General features: G+C 34.7%; 1 protein-coding gene across 4 annotated transcripts in view; it reads right to left on the bottom strand.

The window, feature by feature from the left end:
* The window catches only part of Diaph2 (diaphanous related formin 2), a 678,308-nt gene that overhangs the window by 603,688 nt on the left and 55,273 nt on the right, over window positions 1-19,347 (bottom strand). For 3 of the 4 annotated variants that reach the window (XM_021152792.2, XM_029473659.1, XM_029473660.1), the window contains 2 exons: window positions 12,662-12,766; window positions 7,540-7,560 (listed from right to left, as the gene is read on the bottom strand). In XM_021152792.2, the coding sequence (XP_021008451.1) occupies window positions 7,540-7,560; window positions 12,662-12,766 (126 nt within the window). The remainder of the gene's footprint in view (window positions 1-7,539; window positions 7,561-12,661; window positions 12,767-19,347) is intronic. The other variant, XM_021152793.2, reaches the window with a different exon arrangement.

Raw genomic sequence — 19,347 nt, 5'->3', positions numbered from 1 at the left:
GAGAGAGAGGAAGGAAGGAAGGAAGGAAGGAAGGAAGGAAGGAAGGAAGGAAGGAAGGAAGGAAGGAAGGAAGGGAACCAGTGAAAATGACAGCTCTAGCAGGAAAATTTGAAACAGAAAAACCTGAACAACCACGAAACCTTCAAGTGCTCTAAAAGTGCTCATTGGTGATAATGAGAAAGTGTTGTCAATGTAGAAAAGTAATCAAGAAGAAACATACTTAAAACTTTTATTTTTATTCTAAGAAAAAAAGACTTTCTGATGTTGGACCGCGTCTCAGAAGAATAAGGACTGTTTTTGAGAAGCATTATAAAATAACTAGCAGACTGCCAGTTTCAGTTCATATGCAGTTCAACTTCAGTGAAGTTATAAGAATGTAGTGATTCAACAGAGGGATCCTAATTATTTAATGCTGTTACAGCCTAGGGTATTTGAAAATGTCTAAGGTATACTAAGACATGGTCCTTGCCCTCTGAGAGCTTATAAGCATTTTAATTAAATATTATTAATTAAACAAAGCTAATGTTTAATTGGAATTAATTATAAAAGGCAAGAGTGCATAGGAAAGGTGAACATGGATGATATAAAACTCAAAGGAACAATAGTTTATCTCTTTAAGCATAGAAAATCTGGCTTCAGAATATTATAGGCCAATGTTAGAAATGGAATTGTTTCTAGTATATATTTTGGAACCCTAATGCAGCAGTATTTGTTCACTTTTTCCCTCCCATTAAAGTTACACAGTGTCATCTGTTTACCTGCATGAATGTTGCCAATTTGCAATATGGCAACTCCCAAAACGCAAGGATTCCTCCTGCTCAGTCCTGTGGGCCCGCAGAACAGCAGGTGCAGAGAGGTCCTGCATTGCCTAGAATGCAGCCGCTTCTCCATGATAGGAATAGATTAGAAGTTATTCTAAAATGGAGTATAGATTTGAATAAGATCTTTCACAATAAATGATGAGATCCTTGGCTTGATATTTAGGTTTTGTTGTTTTGTTTTTGTAACCAAATGCTAGCCAAATGCTTTGCCACTGAGCTAGGTTCCCAGACCCTCTACCTCCTTATCTAAAACAAGCCAGCTTGCATACTGTTAAAACATTAGAAAATGAGAAAGTAGCTGGTTGTTTCCCTAATGAATGTGAAATTAGGGAAGACTAAAATGAGTATTTTAATAGTGTTTGTGCAGTTCTTTAAAAGACCTCTTAATATATGCCACCATTCAATAGACTCGGGTCTTCCTTTCATCTTATTAACAAATGAGTTTTTCTACTTTATAGTTAAAAATAATGGCATTGATTATTTTTATTCTGATTGAATTTAGATTTTTTTAATAAGATTGTTACCACCATCAAAACTAAATCTTTTACAGTAGCAAATATTCTAAAATGTCTATTCGTTAGAAAACCACAATCAACTTGGGGTACGAGAAAGCAATGTTTTATCATCATGAAGCGACTATTTCAAGCTCCAATATTCAATGTTTTGTCTCCCCCTTCTGGACTACCTAATTATAGAAAGGGGAAAAAAGGAAAACTAAGATTTAATCTTTCATTACAGAATATATTCAAATAATTGCTATGACATGAGTATAATATTAGCATGAAGTAATCATTGAGATACTATACTGTTAATAAACTAATAAAATGCAATTTAATGATAGAATAACAAAACATAAAAACATACTGCCATGCTTAGTGTAATTTTCTGGATACTACTAGTAATAGATGGTTTACATTCAGGTACACAGCAAGAACATTTGGGCTCACTTTGAAACTGGCCATCTCATTCTCTTGACAGGGTTTCACAGTGTGATGCAGACTTGGCCTCAAGTTCCTATGGTTACTTTTGTCTCCTTGGCATTATTTTCTTTACCATCCTGATCCTAGAAACCCACTGGGCTCTACTTTGGAATAAAAACCCTGTCGACCACTCAATTAGTAAAGGTGGTTCTCACATACTGATTAGGGATAAAAGTAACTCCTCTATTGAGCCTTCACTATGATGAGTCTATTATATAGACTGTGATCATTTACAAAGGTTAAAAAATGGGACTGTTTATACATTTAATATTGCCTATCTGAAAGACAACACTCCAGACTATGCAATTATGCATCACTGTTCTCTATGCCAACCCACTCAGTCATTGAGATATACACAAAGCCTGCTGACTTAGTAAAGATGTCTGGGCTTCAGTTTATGAGCTAGTTAAAGATATTCAAATGACATGTGAGCTCTTCTCATCAGCGAGGTACAGAGAGGATATTTTAAATAGTAAAAGCAGTAATCTGCAACAGTGAACTACATTCTAAAAATCAAACTGTGAATGCTATAAAACTAAAGAAGTGTCCTCGCATGGTTAGACTTTACTTCTGCTTTTGTGATCTTAGTCATTTCTCCTTGATTTACGTGTCTAACTGAACTCATCATCTCGGACTCCAAACTTGGTCTGGCTCTTGACTTTTATATTTTAGCCAGCCATGCTTGAAATTTCTGTCATTATTGAAATACACATCTCTTTTGCCCTTTTTATTCCTTTATTGGGGCTGATACAGTACACATCCGGTCTTCCTTGTTCTCTCATCTATATCTTCCGTTTAGTTCCTAATAACCATACATCCCAGTTCAAATTCATGAGACCACTGTAGAAACCACCTCCTTGATCTCTCTTCCTTAGTCTAATCTCTCCAAAATCTAATACTATATGAGCACTCCACAGGAGAAACCTCTGATTCTGGTATTCTAAGCCTCAAAAATGTTCAGGGTCCCCCAGTAACTACTCAACTAACATGTCCTTCATTCAGCTCTCCTAAAATGACCACAGCATACCTTTCCAAGCCTGGGAACTGCTAACTATGCTTAATATATATTTCCATCACTGTAACTAGCTCTTGGTATTGGTTATTAAATGGCCCTTTCTGTCCTTTGCTCATTTCATGCTACCCACAGTGTCCTCCATGCTATTCTTCAAACACTCCATACAGATTTCTGCCTCAAGGCCTTTGCACTTGACAGTGTCTGTGGCTGCAAAGCTCATTCACAGACACCTTCACGGCTCTCTCCATTTTCCCTGAGTTCTCTGTCCAAACATCACTTGCTCACAGAGCTTGCCTGTTTAAAACAGCACACTGCGGATCAGTCTGCTTTCTCATCTTGCTCTTTTTTTTTAACTGTTTTCCTCCATAGCACTTGCCAAGACCTGTCATAATATTTGATATGTGTCTCACTGTCTGTTTCCCTAACTAAAATGTTAGCTCCATGAGGACTACCTGTATAGTTTATCATTCTAGCACTACAAGGAGGTCTAGAAATTAAGATCTGTATATTTAAATGGTGGTTCTGAGCACTGGTTTTCTACAGGCCCCACCAAGAAAAGTTGGAAACAGTCCATTCACCAGAAAGAATGACCTGCCAGTTCCTTAAATGGAGCCTGAAGGCAAAGCTCTATATGAATACTTCGAGGCTTTTGTTTCCTTCTCTTCTTTTTTTAAGTTAGAACACTGATATTTGAAAAGTGAAGACAGAATCAGAATGAGATTGGTTCTCTCCCCCCAATTTTAGCCTTAAAGGGGAAAAATTCGTTTTTCAACTTTCATGTATTTTATTTCATTATCACTGAATATGTATCTAGATTACTATGCAAAGTCATGCATTATGGACAGAGGCTCTGGTGAAAAAACCAGGCATAGCACCTGGTACATAACAGGTACCTAGTAACTTTGCATTTAAAAAAAAAAAGCAGTTAGGTGTGATGGGGTATGCTTTTAATAGCAGCGCTTGTGGTCATTGCAGAAAGATAGGGAGTGCAAGCACAGCCTTGGCTACCTACATAAGATCATGTCTCTAACTACCCAGTTACAACGAATGAATGCACAAAATTACACTTTTTTTCTGCTAAAAGTCCCCATTACATATTCTAGCTGGCCATGAACTCAAAAAAGATTTGCTTGCCTCTGCCTTCCATATTCTGGGCCTGCAACACCATGTTTGGCCCTAAGACAGCCATTGAATTCTAGTCTTTTCATAGGTAAAACAAACACTTCTAATGTTTCTGTTGCTACCCTAGGCATTGAATTGTTTATTATATTTAATTGCCTTATGTTTAACCTTGTAAGGTCTAGTCATTATATTTCTATTTCTTAATGTATCATGTATAATCATGTGAATTGTTCCTTTTCCCTATATAAGAATGCTTACTTTTATATTTGTGGATAAGCTATTCCTGGCTTGCAATGAAATCAAATCAATCATTTTAACTGTTTCTAAATCTGTTTTATGCAATGTGTTACTAAACAATAAAAACTATTTTGGTTCACAATGTTCTACCACACTTATTTAGAACCTACACACACACACACACACACACACACACACACACACACAGCCATCATTCAGTTCTCCCTCTGCCTGACTCTAAATCCTTTGCTACTTTCAGATAGGTAATAGAAGACACTTTGTCATTTTTCACTTCATAGAAAGAATCTATACAAAATCCTTAACTATTTTAATGTCTCTTTAAAATAAATGTGTCAATGTTAACTTGACACATTGGAGGTTTCTGTTGTTGTTTTACTTTTTGTTCAAAGCCCAGCAATAATCCAAAACAAGTAGCACACAGCTTCCAAAACAGAAGCAAAGAATTCTTCTAACATTCAGCAAAATCCTTCTCAGGATTTGTGACCCAGAAATAATTGTATTTCTATCTTTGAATCTACATATTGTATACTGAACAAAAAGAAAAAAAATTATGGTCTTAATTTCAGTTTACACTGTAGTCATTATGCTTTATGTTTTTCAAATCATGTTTAATAGATACTATATTGAATGAAAGAATAAATGAGACATATGAATGAAATGTTTGTTTATATTTTAAAAATATCAAATATAAATAGTCCACTAAAACTATCCTGAACTTGGTATTTTCATCTCACAATGGGAAATCTGAGCTTCATATATGATCTATAAATAGCTCACAATCAAGATCATACAGGTCCTATGTAGTCTCAAACTAAACCCATTTTCTTATGTGACTTCTAGAAATCATAGATCTGTCCTGTGGACACAGAAAGATAGAACCAAACAATGATAGAGGTTACTGTTCAAGTGTGGAAAGTACTATACTGTAAACTTGGAATGACATTTTTTAAAAAGCTCTTAGGAATTTGGTCACAGAAATTACCTAATAGGAAAGAAATACATATGTAAGAGAAAGAGCTACAGGAATTCTAGTAAGGTGAAAATAGAAGGTGGTATAGGGAATCAGAATTAAGAAAGGCTTTACACAAAAACTGTGGAGTAAATACCAGCAGAAAAGTCACAAAGCCAGAATCCATATAACCTGGGGATGAAGTTGTAGCTATGCCCCAATAACAGGCAGCTTTCAGATTTGCTTTGTAAAGTAAAACTTGTAAATATGAAAATTGAAAAGCAGTACTGATCGTGGGGAAAAAAAAAAAGAAAGAAAGAAATCAGCAGCAGAATCTCAAATGCTATTATTTCAGCTTGCAATCAGCGTTACAGAAACAAAGGGAAAAGGCCAGGCAGACCTACTTCATTATATATTCCATGTTTCCAATTTCACTGGCTCTTCCAGCCCTCATTTTTTTAACTAATGCTACAATCTCTAAGTAACCACAATACATAAATTAGTTATTTGAAAATTCGACTGTCTACAGCACCTCTGCGAAATTTCTACCTGCTTATTTTATCCGTAAAAATATTCCTCCCACCATTTGAAGATTAATGTGCCCATGACACAATAAGCCCTTCTATAGCTGTTGTATAACTGGGGTGATTTTATACATTGTTTGTTCATCTCTCTCTTAAGCTGCAAAATAGAATATAAACAAAAAATTTCCATAATGCATCCCACCTACTTCTAAATTAAACCTTCCTTATTTCCTGTAGAAAGGATTCCTTAAGTTTACTCTTCTTTGTAGCAGAAGCTGACAGCTCAAATGTGAGAAACAGATGAAAGATCAGAAAATGACCATGAAACAAGATGCACTCTGGATCATAGCACTTATGAAAAAACATTACCATTCAAAACACTGTAGAAACCACACACAGTTGCTGGTCTCTTACTTTGCAACACTGACAATATAGCCTCTTTTGGTTCTCTTTCTGTTCTATATACCTCTCTGTTGTCATCTGTCTTCATCCCCTTTAGACCTAGTTTCTTGAGAGCAAAAGCTATATTGATTGGCAAAAGGAGGCATGTAAAAGATTTCTTCTAAAATGTTAAAGAAAGGATGCTATAGGATGGAAGCACTTATCTGGGACAAGTTCACCTGCAACATGAATGTTAACCAAGATTGATACTTAGGTACTTGCTAGGCTACCAAAGAAGAAAAGAATACTCTAATTAAAATGTATAATATGCTTGATTTAGAAGGATTAAAGAAAAGTTTCTTTAGGCACTGCCAAGTATACAGATAAAAACAGGAACACACCAGAGGATGCCTTCTTAAAGGAAGAATAAGGTCAGAGAGATGGCTTGGTGGGTAAAGGTGCTGGCCTCCAGTCCCAACAACCTGAGTTAAAACCTCATGATGGAAAGAGAAAAGTGACTTGTGCAAGATGTCCTCTGACCTCTACACATGTGCCATCACACACACACACACACAATATATATATATATATATATATATATATATATATATATATATATATATGCATATAGTATTTAAAGGAAGCCCAGGTGAGATTATAAAGGGAAATTGGGAGCCATTGGGTGGAAGGAAGTAACATGTTCTTGCAAACATGTGTAACATCTTCCACTGAGAGGAAGGAAAGGAGGAAAAAAAGAAGAGAACTTTCAAAAGCAAAGCAAATATTAAACACATTTTCTATGCTAAATACTTCATTTCTGTGACTTTAAAGATGTTTCAAATTCTATTCTCCAAATAAATGATACATACTCAAAGAGTGAAAGTAATTACAAGTAGCTTTGAATTACAATGCAGGTGATGTCGGGCTTGCTACAGGGGTGTATTAAAAATGTAATACCCTAAGTATAAAATCTCTAAATGGTAGCAACAAAAAGAACCTTAAAATATAAGTTAAGATGATGAGTTCAACTTAAATACATATATCTGAAACTCAAGGAAACATTACCCCCCCCAAAATCAGAGGCATTACCTACCATCCAACAAAACCAGGTCATTGCCTCAGTTTCTTTCATCAGTGTGATATCAAAGTAAGACATAATAACAAAAATTTGTACAACCAGAAGACCAATGCTTTAGGACCCTGTCCCCATCCTGAGAAACAGACATGTAACACACAATTCTACCCAAGTAACCTAACATAATTCCCAAGGTATGGGCGACAGAAAAACAAACTTCTCAAACATGCTCCAAAACTATAAGAAACCACTTAACAGAGCTAAATTTTAATTACTTGATCTCAATATTTACCTTAATAATTTGTAAGACTATACAGCAAATGAAACACCAAACCCTAAATATTGCATGCAACAGTCACAAATCCCCAAAACAAAAGTTTACTGCTAAGGGGCAAGCACATGTCTTGTACTTACCAGAACTTTACTTCCAACTATCTGCATACAGTGGTCAACGAAGAATGGTGGTGGGGTGAAAAAAAGTAGCAATAATATTAGTAATCAGAAGCTTTTGCAAAAGTTAAGTGTTTAATAAATTGGTGACTAACTTGTTATACTAACACATGTAATGTTTGAGATCTTGAGACTAAAACAAAATACAAATATTAGTGTGTGCCACATTTCAAAATCTATAGTCTAAAGACTAAGGGGAAAACAATATGATTTGGCTTTTCATGCATTGCAATCACTCTACTGTTCCAAGTATGAAATTTGTTTTCTATATGATGTGAAGACAAACAATATACTTTATCCATAAAAATGCACATAATACAGAGAAAACAGTTCAGAATTTCAAGAGATAAGACAATTTCTGAGGCAGTATTCTGTTTAAGGAAACAACAGGAAACTCAACATAAACATAATCTATGTCAAAATCCAAAGATAAGTCAAATCAGTTATTTGATCGAATATCGAGCAGTGTACTAAAAACAACTAATTCACCATTGAATAATTTTCATTTGATAACAGTAATTATCATCAAGATGTGTTAAAATTTTCAGCTAGTGTTTTAAAACAAACATTAATTTTAACTGAAAGCCCATTAAGTATCCTGGCTTAGTGAGATATCACAAGATACAAAAAGATAATGGCAGCTTCCAAGTAAATGATTTCATAAGAATCCAAAAAGAGAAATGATTTAGCAATCCAAATGATTTCAGACTCTCCAAAAAAGAGAAGCAAATTCTTTAAAAAGAATTAACACCCTGTTTATAAGCAGCAATTATTTAGATGAATAAAAATCTTCTTTGGTACTACAACAGTCCTCTGAAATGAAAGATACACTATTGACATAAATTATTTCCTCCTACCAAAGAAGACAGAGGTTATATTTGTCCCTTGTTTCTTTATCACAGACATGGGACCAAAAAGAAAGAATGAGAGTCTGTGTTAACAATTAAGACAGGTTCATAGTCCATGAAACAACTAAAATGGGGCCCATTAAAGACCTTTTAATGATTCATTTAGATTGAAAAAAATTTCATTTAGCTAAAGCACATACAGAAATACATGAGATTCATTAGTCAAGAGAAGCATGGAGAAAATAATTTGGTCACATCTTTTACCACATCCATCCATGGATGAAAAGGACCTGATGAAAACTTATCTAATAATGGTAAGAAAAAAAAAAAAAAAACAACAGTCACTATAAATGCATATATATTGACATGTGTACTACAACTTTCAACTACTTCCTATATTTGTTAAGTCTACAAACCTGTAGATATAGTCGATATAACCACTTTATTTTATATTGAGATTTTTTTTGAAACTGCTCAATGCCTCACATGTTGTGAAAATTGTAATCAGTCATGTTCTAAAATCTCAATTTCAAAAGTACTCATTAAAATTAGAAATAAACTGCTTTCTGCATATTGTCATAAGGATGAGGAAATGTGGCTGCCTAATGTGAGGTGAGTAACTTTTTCTCATGAGTGCCTGCATATGCTACTAGGTATATGCAAGATTTTCTCTATATCACCAGCATAGTGTGCTAGGTAATCATTTAGTAGGGCAGCTTTAACAATACTCACAACAGCTTTTCATTTCTTCATTGCACCTTGAAACTATAAAATCTTTGTTATTTGTAACTAAATAATCTATGCATGCCAGCTCCCATAGGTCAGGTCTACCCTCACCCCTCCTACAATGACAAGCATTTGCCTTTCAGAGCAATAAACACAGACTAGGCTCTCCACATACATATTAAAAGTTCACTCAACATGGAGTTACTCAATCTGCTATTCCTTTAATACTCATATAGCTGTCAATTATTGGACATTATATTAGGTATGGGTGGAGAATCAAACAATAGTTTTACATCAACTTGTGGTTTCCTTAATATCCTCCTAACCAACACTAATTGTAACATAATTAATGATGCAAAATCAGACTTGCTTGTTTAAGAAACAGGTTCTGACACATAGCTGTGTGTTGCATCATCATCTCTTAATGCCCTTTCCTAGCAAGATGACTCTTTCTCACAGCTCACTTTTTCATTGTTTAAATCCCATATAAAAGAACAAGAGCAGTTAGTTAGAGGGGAAAATGTAGTTTTACACTAAAATTTAGCTATAGTCCTCCTATATCTTACATGTGGCACGGAACATTTTTCCACTTTAACACTGGTTTTACTTTCAGATGGGAACACTGACTTTTTATAAAGACAAAACCTTTTTATAATGTGACAGGTACCATCCTATTTGCATTAAATGAGGAAACATCTTTAATGAGTATATCAATACATAATGAAAAAGTAAAAATGTATAGGGCAGGCAAAGCATACTTAACACCTTATGTAAGTCAGACAGCAGGGCAGGAACCTAAGCTCCACACGGGCCAACAGCCACACATTCAGTGATAATTGGTGAAAAATTGACTGTCAAGATGATGAACAGGTAAAAGCATTGCTTCGTATTGAATATTATTGCTCAGTGAATGGCAGCCCTCTTATCTTTAAAAGGAAATTAAGTAAACAATTTTCATAGTTTTAATGATAGAACACAGTACTAATTACTGTTTCTCCAAGGTGAGAAAGCTTCAAAACATGCCTGTCAGTCAGTTCTCTTCCATCAAAATATTTGGTTCATAAAAAAAAAAAAAAAAGATTGAAAAAATCTACAGTCTTGAAATTTTTGTAATGGAATAAGAGCTAACAAGTATACCAAATGAGACAAATAAAGGGCATTGAAACAGTAGAACTAATTTTGTGGCTACTTGAAATGGAAAATTTTATGTCTTATAATACTCCATTTCTACCATTTGAATGAAGCAGTTAAAATAAGCTCTGAGCTATCCTCTTCACTTCCTCCGCCTTTATCTCTATCTCCTAATCTGTCTCCAGTGGTAGAGACAAAATCCAAAGCTTTAATGGGTTAGGCAGGTGCACTCAATACTATGCTACCGCCTCAGCCAAACTTTCTTCCATTTCAATATGAAAATAAGCATAAGATTTAAAACTGTACATTTCTTTCATCACTTAAAGAGAACACAGTATGAACATAAATTAAAATATGCTGTGCATAGATAATATGTAATTATCTGAAGGTCAAGGAATGAGAACATCATATAATCTTCATTATAGTCAGTCCCACTTACCCAAACAATATCAACAAATAAGCCAGAGATGCTAACAAATCCCATCATTAAAGCACCACATGATTAGTCATATATTATCTCCACTTTGTACTCAGATCTAGTTATATAGATTTGCCAGTGTACTTGCTGTTAGGCATTTAAAAAACAACACTGAATATATGTGTCCTACATTTCCTAAAGCTTTTTACTGGGAACAAAAACTTGAGTGCAAAAACGAGAAGAGATTCATCAGAATTTCAAAGTAAAAACCCTATGCATCACCTAATTCCATTGAAAAGGATGCTCATGGCAAATTTCACTTATCACTTGAAACATATTTCTGCCTTTGGATACCAGAACCAAATTAAAAAACATGCTGTTAACTCTGCTCTGGCAGAGCTGCAATGCATTATGTTTAAATAGTTCAGCATTCAGATTTAGCATGCCTAAAGTACAATATAGAATCAATGCAATTGCAAAATTCAGCAGTTGCTACTGGAATTACACTGCAAAAAAGTATGAATGAGATAATCAAATAATCTTAGACTATACTTCTACAGTAAAGAACATTTTCTTCAGTGGTCAATGGTTTAAAGTGAAAATACTTTGTTTTAAATGCATGTGTACAAATGAAGATAAACTCATGTATCTACATGTAAATTGTGCATAAATATGTATAAAACATGTATCTATACAGATACATACAGTGACTTCATGAAATCTGCCATTGAAAGTTCTTTTCAGAAATACAAAATATATATTTTGCCACAGCAAAAGTGTATTTTTTCTACCAAAAAAAAAAAAAAAAAAAAAACTCAAACATGAAGACTACTTTTCAAAGAAGCTTAGAAGGAGAACAAAAATGAGTGAGTTAACTCTATTAAAGCAGTAAGGTTTTCTTGTAGACAATAAAGTCTTTCAATAATAAATCATGCATTTAGGTTTTAAATTTATACAGATTTGATTAAAGTTCCTGGTGTATATTTTCCTTTACAATAAAGTGAACTTTACCACACCAAATATAAGTCAGCTAACAGTTTACATTCAAAACAAAGCCAAATATGAAAAAAAATTCCAAAAATTAGATGCTTCAATGTAAACTTAAAGGTAGCTATGCTGTTTGCATTTTCTTTTTTATTCTTTTTTTTTTTTTGAACTCTGGGTTTTAATTTTTTATTTCTTTTGCAAGGACTGGGTAAGAATAAGCCATATTCTTGCCCAGTGAACTTGCTTTGGTTTTTTTTTAATTTTTAATATTTTTATTACATATTTTCCTCAATTACATTTCCAATGCTATCCCAAAAGTCCCCCATAGCGCCCCCCACTTCCCTACCCACCCATTCCCATTCTTTTGGCCCTGGCATTCCCCTATATTGGGGCATATAAAGTTTGCAAGTCCAATGGGCCTCTCTTTCCAGTGATGGCCGACTAGGCCATCTTTCGATACATATGCAGCTAGAGACAAGAGCTCCGGGGTACTGGTTAGTTCATCATGTTGTTCCAACTATAGGGTTGCAGATCCCTTTAGCTCCTTGGGTACTTTCTCTAGCTTCTCCATTGGGAGCCCTGTGATACATCCAATAGCTGACTGTGAGGATCCACTCCTGTGTTTGCTAGGCCCCGGCCTCGTCTCACGCTGTTTGCATTTTCTCCCTTCAACTCTGAAATTTTCATGTAGCAATGTGTATAGTAAGCAGATGGACAGCACACATCACTGCCAACTTTTAATAAGAGCAGAAAACCTCTGCCCTCAAATTCATTGAATTAAGACATTTCCATATTGGTCTCTGTTTACAATAATGGATCTCTCATGTCTAATGAATAGTTCAGCACTGAGATAGATTTTATATATATAAGAAATATAATTGCACTGAGGCAAGAATGTAAAAAGCTGAGGTTTTTTAAACTTTCAAGCAAACAGCTAAGTTCATTCTATTGGTGCCTGGGAAGTGTCTTTACTTACAGATTTGGAAGTAGCAGAAATATACTGGACAACCATCTCACGCTTGATGGAAAAATCCTTCTTTCGCAAAGGAGCTTTCTTTTCTTCATTAAGGTTCATATCTTCCTGTTAGAAAGAATGTGAGGATGGATGGATTACTGCTTAATTGCTTCATAAGGGATTAATGCAATTAATATTTATCAACAAATTTTTAGATAGTTCATTATTTCACACTTGACATACCATCATTTTGTATGTATTCCACACATACTCATAGCTTATATTTCTATTTAGCTAAACACTGAGAAGAAAAATATTTTTAAGCTAGGCTATAGAACACTGGTAGTTTATAACAGATATGTATTATAGAGTCCTTGCAAAGCCATGCGTTTATCTCAACAGCCAACACACACACACACACACACACACACACACACACACACACACACACACTCTTTAGCCCATGCTTCCAAGTACTACTGTTACCCATGAAAACAAATAACACACAAATTTAATAGGATATATATATAACATATTCATGTCTATACGTGTGTGTATTCACCAAAGAAAAAGTCTCAGAAAGTTGCTATATATTACAAAGAAAAAAGAGGTAATATAGCTGAGTATGTGTGTGTGTGTATGTGTGTGTGTGTGTGTGTGTGTGTGTGTGTGTGTGTGTATGTATGTACAGAGAGAGAGAGAGAGAGAGATGAAAAAGGAGAAAAATCTAACAGCCGAAGAGCAGTTAAAAGATTCCTGTTGGCAACTGTCATTTTTGGCTGTCCAATGTCACTTAGGCATGCCCTCTACAGTTTAATGCATCCACATTTTCAGTTTCACATAAAATTGAGTTTATAAAAACTGCATTTGTTTATATCCCTTACATATAATTTCAGTACAAATCTGTGGCTTGGCCTTTACCAATGAAAGGCATTTATAAAAGGTACAAACTCAGAAATGAACTATGTGAAGAAATATGTCTTGAACATGCCATCCATCTTGTTGGTATGGGGGACAACAGAGATGACGTAGATAAGATAAGGAACCAATGGCAGCAGCCACTTTTTTTTTTTCTTTTAACTTAGAAAGACCAATTGGTTCTGAAGTGGCAACAGCTCCTTAATCAGACTATATTTCACTATGTAGCTCTGCAAGCAATTCTTATAAAGCCATCTGGAGCCTATTGCAGCAACATTCTTGATTGAAGAGCAAACTAATATCGCTTAATACTTAATCTATATTTAAAAATCCAGAACAGGTATTCCTATGCTCAAAACGGTGAGATTGTGAAGCATTTCAACTGTCAAGCTGAAGAGGATTGTAGCTGGATTGAAGAAAATGACCTTAAGAACCAAGCAAATATGTTTTGAAGTCTGAATTCTCTCTAGCCAAAATATACACCCCAGCTGCAATTTATCTTCAGGTAACATCACTTAGAATCTATCTCTCCCACTCTCAATCATTCTGAGACTTTGAGTTCATCTTGAAATAGCATATATCTACTCCCTTGACCTTGGATTTTATGATGTGGTGGCTCTTACATGTAATATGTAATTTCATACTCCCCACTATGTTATACATGATGCTGTTCCAGCTTCCACTTCTTACTCAGTAATGTGCTGCCTCACACTCAATCCGCTTCTGTCCATTCCTTACACTTTAAAACAATGATCACCTACTAAGCCTGCTACAAGTTTTCCCGCAGAGCCCCTACTATTAAACAGAAACCATCCTGTTCTTCCATATTACGTATATCAGTACTTTGTCATAAAACTATCTGATCTGGCCCTTGGTCCTATGAAGGTTCTATGCTCCAGTATAGGGGACTGCCAGGGCCAGGAAGAGGGAGTGTGTGGGTTGGGGAGCAGGGGGAGAGGGGAGGGGATAGGGGGTCTTCAGAGGGGAAATTTGGAAAGGGGATAACATTTGAAATGTAAATAAAGAAAATATCTAAAAAAAAAAAAAAACTATCTCTCTCAAACTCTAAGGAAGTGGTTCACAACCTCCCTACTGCTACAAAAGTTTAATACACTTCCTCACATTGTGGTGACCCCCAACTATAAGATTATTTCATTGTACTTCTTAACTGCAATTTTGCTTTTGTTATGAATCATAATGTAAATATCTCATAGGCAGGATATCTGATATACAACCCCCAAAAGGGTCACAACTCAGAGGTTCAAAAACACTGCTCTAAGACAACTAAAAGGAGGAATTGATCTCTGCAATCCCAAAGAAGAAAGATCCTCATGCCTGGAATACAGTAAATACTTACTGAATATGTTTTGAGTCTCCTTTCTTGCTACTAAAAAATCAAAATTTGGGAACTCTGTTTTAAATACTGAAAGTTGCCGCAGAATCTTTAGCTTTTTTTTCACTTATGAAATGGCTGCTTACATTAGTTAGGAATGAGTAGCATTCATATGAATAGAAGAGTCTATAATGACTCATTTTATTCCTATAGAAATAAAAACATACTACTAATTATGCAGCTGATACTTCCAAATCATTAACTTCAACTTCATAATACAATAATAAAACTAAATAGAGCAATACTCGTAACTCAATATTAACTCTAAGCAACATAATTGAATATGAAACTACTTCTAAACACAGAGTTCTTACTATGGTAAAAATACAAAACAAGTTTTAAGCATATTTCATATTTGTTTAATGTATCCACATTATATGAAGAATGTAGTAGAAAAAATTGATACTGAAGTCTAAATAACTGCCCAAACTTACAATAGTTTTCAATTAAGCCATAATTATAAACATCATCTCTTTCCTGTTTTCACATTTCATACAGTTATCTCTCTCTAGAAACATTCCTTTCCTTCATGAAATGTTTGATTTGTGTGTGTGTGTGTGTGTGTGTGTGTGTTTTCATTTCATTTATTTTGGTGCTGGGGCTTGAACCTAGAGCCTCATACACATTCAATACATGCTATAACACTGATTTATATATATAAGCCCAAACAGTATGCCACTAAAGTTGTTAACGAGGAACTATGTAAAACTAGACTCAGATGAGAAGGTTATTTCATTGAATCTGTCATTCATTCTGATGCCCTTGCCTTCCTCTACCTCCAAAATCCTAGGCTAAGTAGATATTCACCTTTAAGAAAAATGAATTAATAGGACTGTAGTGTTTAAAATACACCAGAACCAACAATGGATGTAATTATTTTTGGTGCTTTATGTTTTTAAAATTAGTGAATTTTTCTGTTTATTTAATTATACCCAGAACTTTATTGTCTATTCCATAATTTTAGCTTCTTTCATCAAAATAAAACAAAACATTCAATATAACATATAGGAGCTCATGTAGAAAAACAAAGTCAAAACGATAAAGTGGAAAGATAGTATTTCTGAATATAGAATGAAACTAAAAGCAAAGGTTAAATATTACGTGAGTATTAGTAAATTTGGCACACAATTTCCTCATTATATCTTTGTATCAAGATCCAATCAGAGGCCTCCACCCAAGATGATGTATTTTAATATAAGAAAATGTAACTAGTACTTTCGCTGTCTCATAATTGTTAACTGTGAGCACAATCTTCAACTGATGTTTCTAGAGTGCAAAGACTATATAAAGGTCCCACTGAGGTTGACAAATTGGAATTATTCAAAAGATTAAAGAAAATAAGATTTACTAACACGTAACCAAGAATATGCACTAGATTCCTCCTTGGATCCATAGATTGAATGGTGCATGAAGTTGCTTAAGGGAGTAGTGCAATGTTCACAATGAATATTTACTCACCTGAAGTGTCCTGCAACACGCTACAGTTAATGTTAGCTATATTTTCTGATTATTTATCTAGTTTTAACCAAATAAACCCTAAAAAATGGAAACACAACTCTAAATGATTCCTATAAAGACAACAGATTGAAGATAAAAAGATACTTTCAATATTGTAAGCACAAGAGAATGAGAAAATGGATGCCTGCTATATCTCTTCATAATTTTGGCTCTTTCTTCCATTATCACATAGTAATAATAACAAAAATCTAACTCTAATATGCTGTCTCCATAAGATGAAAATAATTAAAGAAATCATGTGAAATATAGTTACAAATGAATCATGATGATGACCCTCACTTTATGTGCATATTATACTTTAGAAAATTAGACAATGGTAGTAAATATCCACCTTAAATTAGCAGGCCACATAAATCCTAGGAACCAGAGCAGGAAGACATTGTATTGTCTTCAACAAATACAATCACATGATCTCAATCCTGTACCTTGGTGATAGTTTATAAACTTAATGACACATGTTTATGAGCCTCTTTTGGATTTCCTTTAATACCACTTTTAATAAAAAGCCCCACAGCAGCTAGGAAACACTTTATAAAAGCAGCTGAAGGAATACATGCAAAAATGTAAATAAATAAAATGCCTTCCTTGTCAGCAAACCCTATCAGAAGACACACAGAAATCATTGTGAAAAATGTGCATAAGCAAGTGTTAGGAAAATGACTGAACTGTGGGAGGATCACTATATAGATGGATGGAATAGCTGTTTTATGAAATGGCTTATAGTATTATTAAGATTGTTTCAATACAGATATAATATAATAAGCCATTTTTCTTTGAGTCACTAATTGAACAATTTAACAGGAGAAACATATCGCCACAATAAAAGCTGTAGTTAATAAGATGCTTTCTGGAAATACCACAAATAGGAAAGATTCCTGAACAAATTTACATGTGAGAAACTCAAACAGCATTGCAGGAAGTATTTTTAAACCAAGGTTCACACCTTAGGCGATATCTCACACCTATAAACCTTGCACTCTAGAAGCTGCAGAAGGAGGATCACAAGTTCAAGGCCACCCTCAGGTACATGATGAGTTCCCAATTAATCTGGGCTATAGAGAGAGACTATCTCAAAAATATCTGAAAAGCAAAAACATTAATGTATTTACACAATTTTGAAATGGGGTAGGAACCAAATATGAAAATATTTTCTCCCTAATCTTTGGGAACAAAAGGACTAACGTAGATAGGGAAAGTTGGTGTGGTAAAAAATTTTAAACATATAATCAATACTTCTATGAATAGTTGCAAAAACATTTTAAGAAGAAAGAATGTATTTTTCTCCCTACAAACACGTCTGGTTATTGCAAGATAAAGAACTTTTCAGCATGGTTTAGACATTTCCCTTTTAATTAAGAAAAAAAGGTATCTTATTAGAATGTAATTTTGTTTCAAAAAACCCCATGTGGAATGACACATATTGGCTGACTCAACTTCCATATCAGTGTTCTGCTTGAACTCCTGTTATTTTTTTTTCTTCTGAGTGCTAGATATTGTCTGAAGTAGACATCCATGAGGATGCGGAGCTATATATCAATGCTATAGAAGAGAAGATGAAAAGAGTCCATGTCTCTAATAGCATTGATTAAAGACTCCCTCCTTAAAGTGCATTTTTAAACCACTAATGTAAAAACATCAAAATGTAATACACCATAGTACTTGGAAAACTGGCTATCATCAAAGGGGAAGAGAATTTACTTCTCCTGGTGAACCTTGCTTTATGTTTTGGGTTGTTTGTTTGTTTGTTTTTACTGTATTTTATGCATGTGAGTGTTTTGCCAGAGTATATGTATGTGCACCACCCGTATGCCTGTTGCCTTCAGACATCAGAAGAGGACGCCAGTTCCCCTGAGTCAAGTGTTATAGATGGTTATAGATAAACCATCATGTAAGTACTAGAAACTGAAGCCAGATCGCCCAGAAGAGTAGTACCCTGTGAACTTAACCACTGAGCCATCTCTCCAGCCATGGGTTTCAGCTTCTTTGTCAGCTCTTTGTTTTGGCTGTGATATATCAAGCCAAATATCAAATACAATATGAACTTACAGATAAGCAGCCTAGAGAAAAAATAAATAATAAATAGACATAGCTACGTTCAATAAAATATCATTTGCAGACAATGAAATTCACATAATTAATCTTCTCTTTAACCATTTAAATAATAAAACATGTGATCAGTGAGGTGGCTTTCCAGGGAAATACACTTGTCACACAAAGCCTGGTTAAGTGCCATGGACCCCAAAGAACCCATAGTAGATGGACAGAGAAAATCAACTCTTGTATATTGTCACCTGATCTCTACATACACACTGCTACATGTATACATCCCTATCTGCATTCCTACACACACACATAAACACACACATATCAATAATAAAAATAGAAAATACAACATAAAGCAAACATTTTTAGCTTGCAAGCCATACAAAGTGAAGTCCTTCTGTGGGGAATAGTACCTTTGATATGTTTATGTCTTCTGGAAGAACAAACTAGCTAGCATACTGGAGATAGCTATCAAAGCATGACTGGAAACTTCTTTTTGCTATTTAATCTTTTCATAATGCCACCTTATGTTTCTATATGTCATCCTCTCAGAATATAACTTCTTGATGGTTGGGATTTTAAGTATTCGTCCCTCCCTTCCTCCCCCTCTCTCTGTCTCTCTCTCTCTCTCTCTCTCTCTCTCTCTCTCTCTGACTGCCTGTGTCTGTGTCTGCCTGTGTTTGTCTCTCTGTCTCTGTCCCATTATTGCTGTCTGTATCTGTCTGTCTCTGTCTCTCTGTCTCTGTCTCTCTCTGTCTCTGTCTTTCTCTCTGTCTCTCGCTGTCTCTCGCTGTCTCTCTCTCTCTCTCTCTCTCCCCCGACCCCCTTAGACTTT

This window comes from Mus caroli, chromosome X (assembly GCF_900094665.2).
Source record: "Mus caroli chromosome X, CAROLI_EIJ_v1.1, whole genome shotgun sequence".
Lineage (NCBI taxonomy): Eukaryota > Metazoa > Chordata > Mammalia > Rodentia > Muridae > Mus > Mus caroli.
This window is presented reverse-complemented; position numbering and strand designations above follow the sequence as displayed.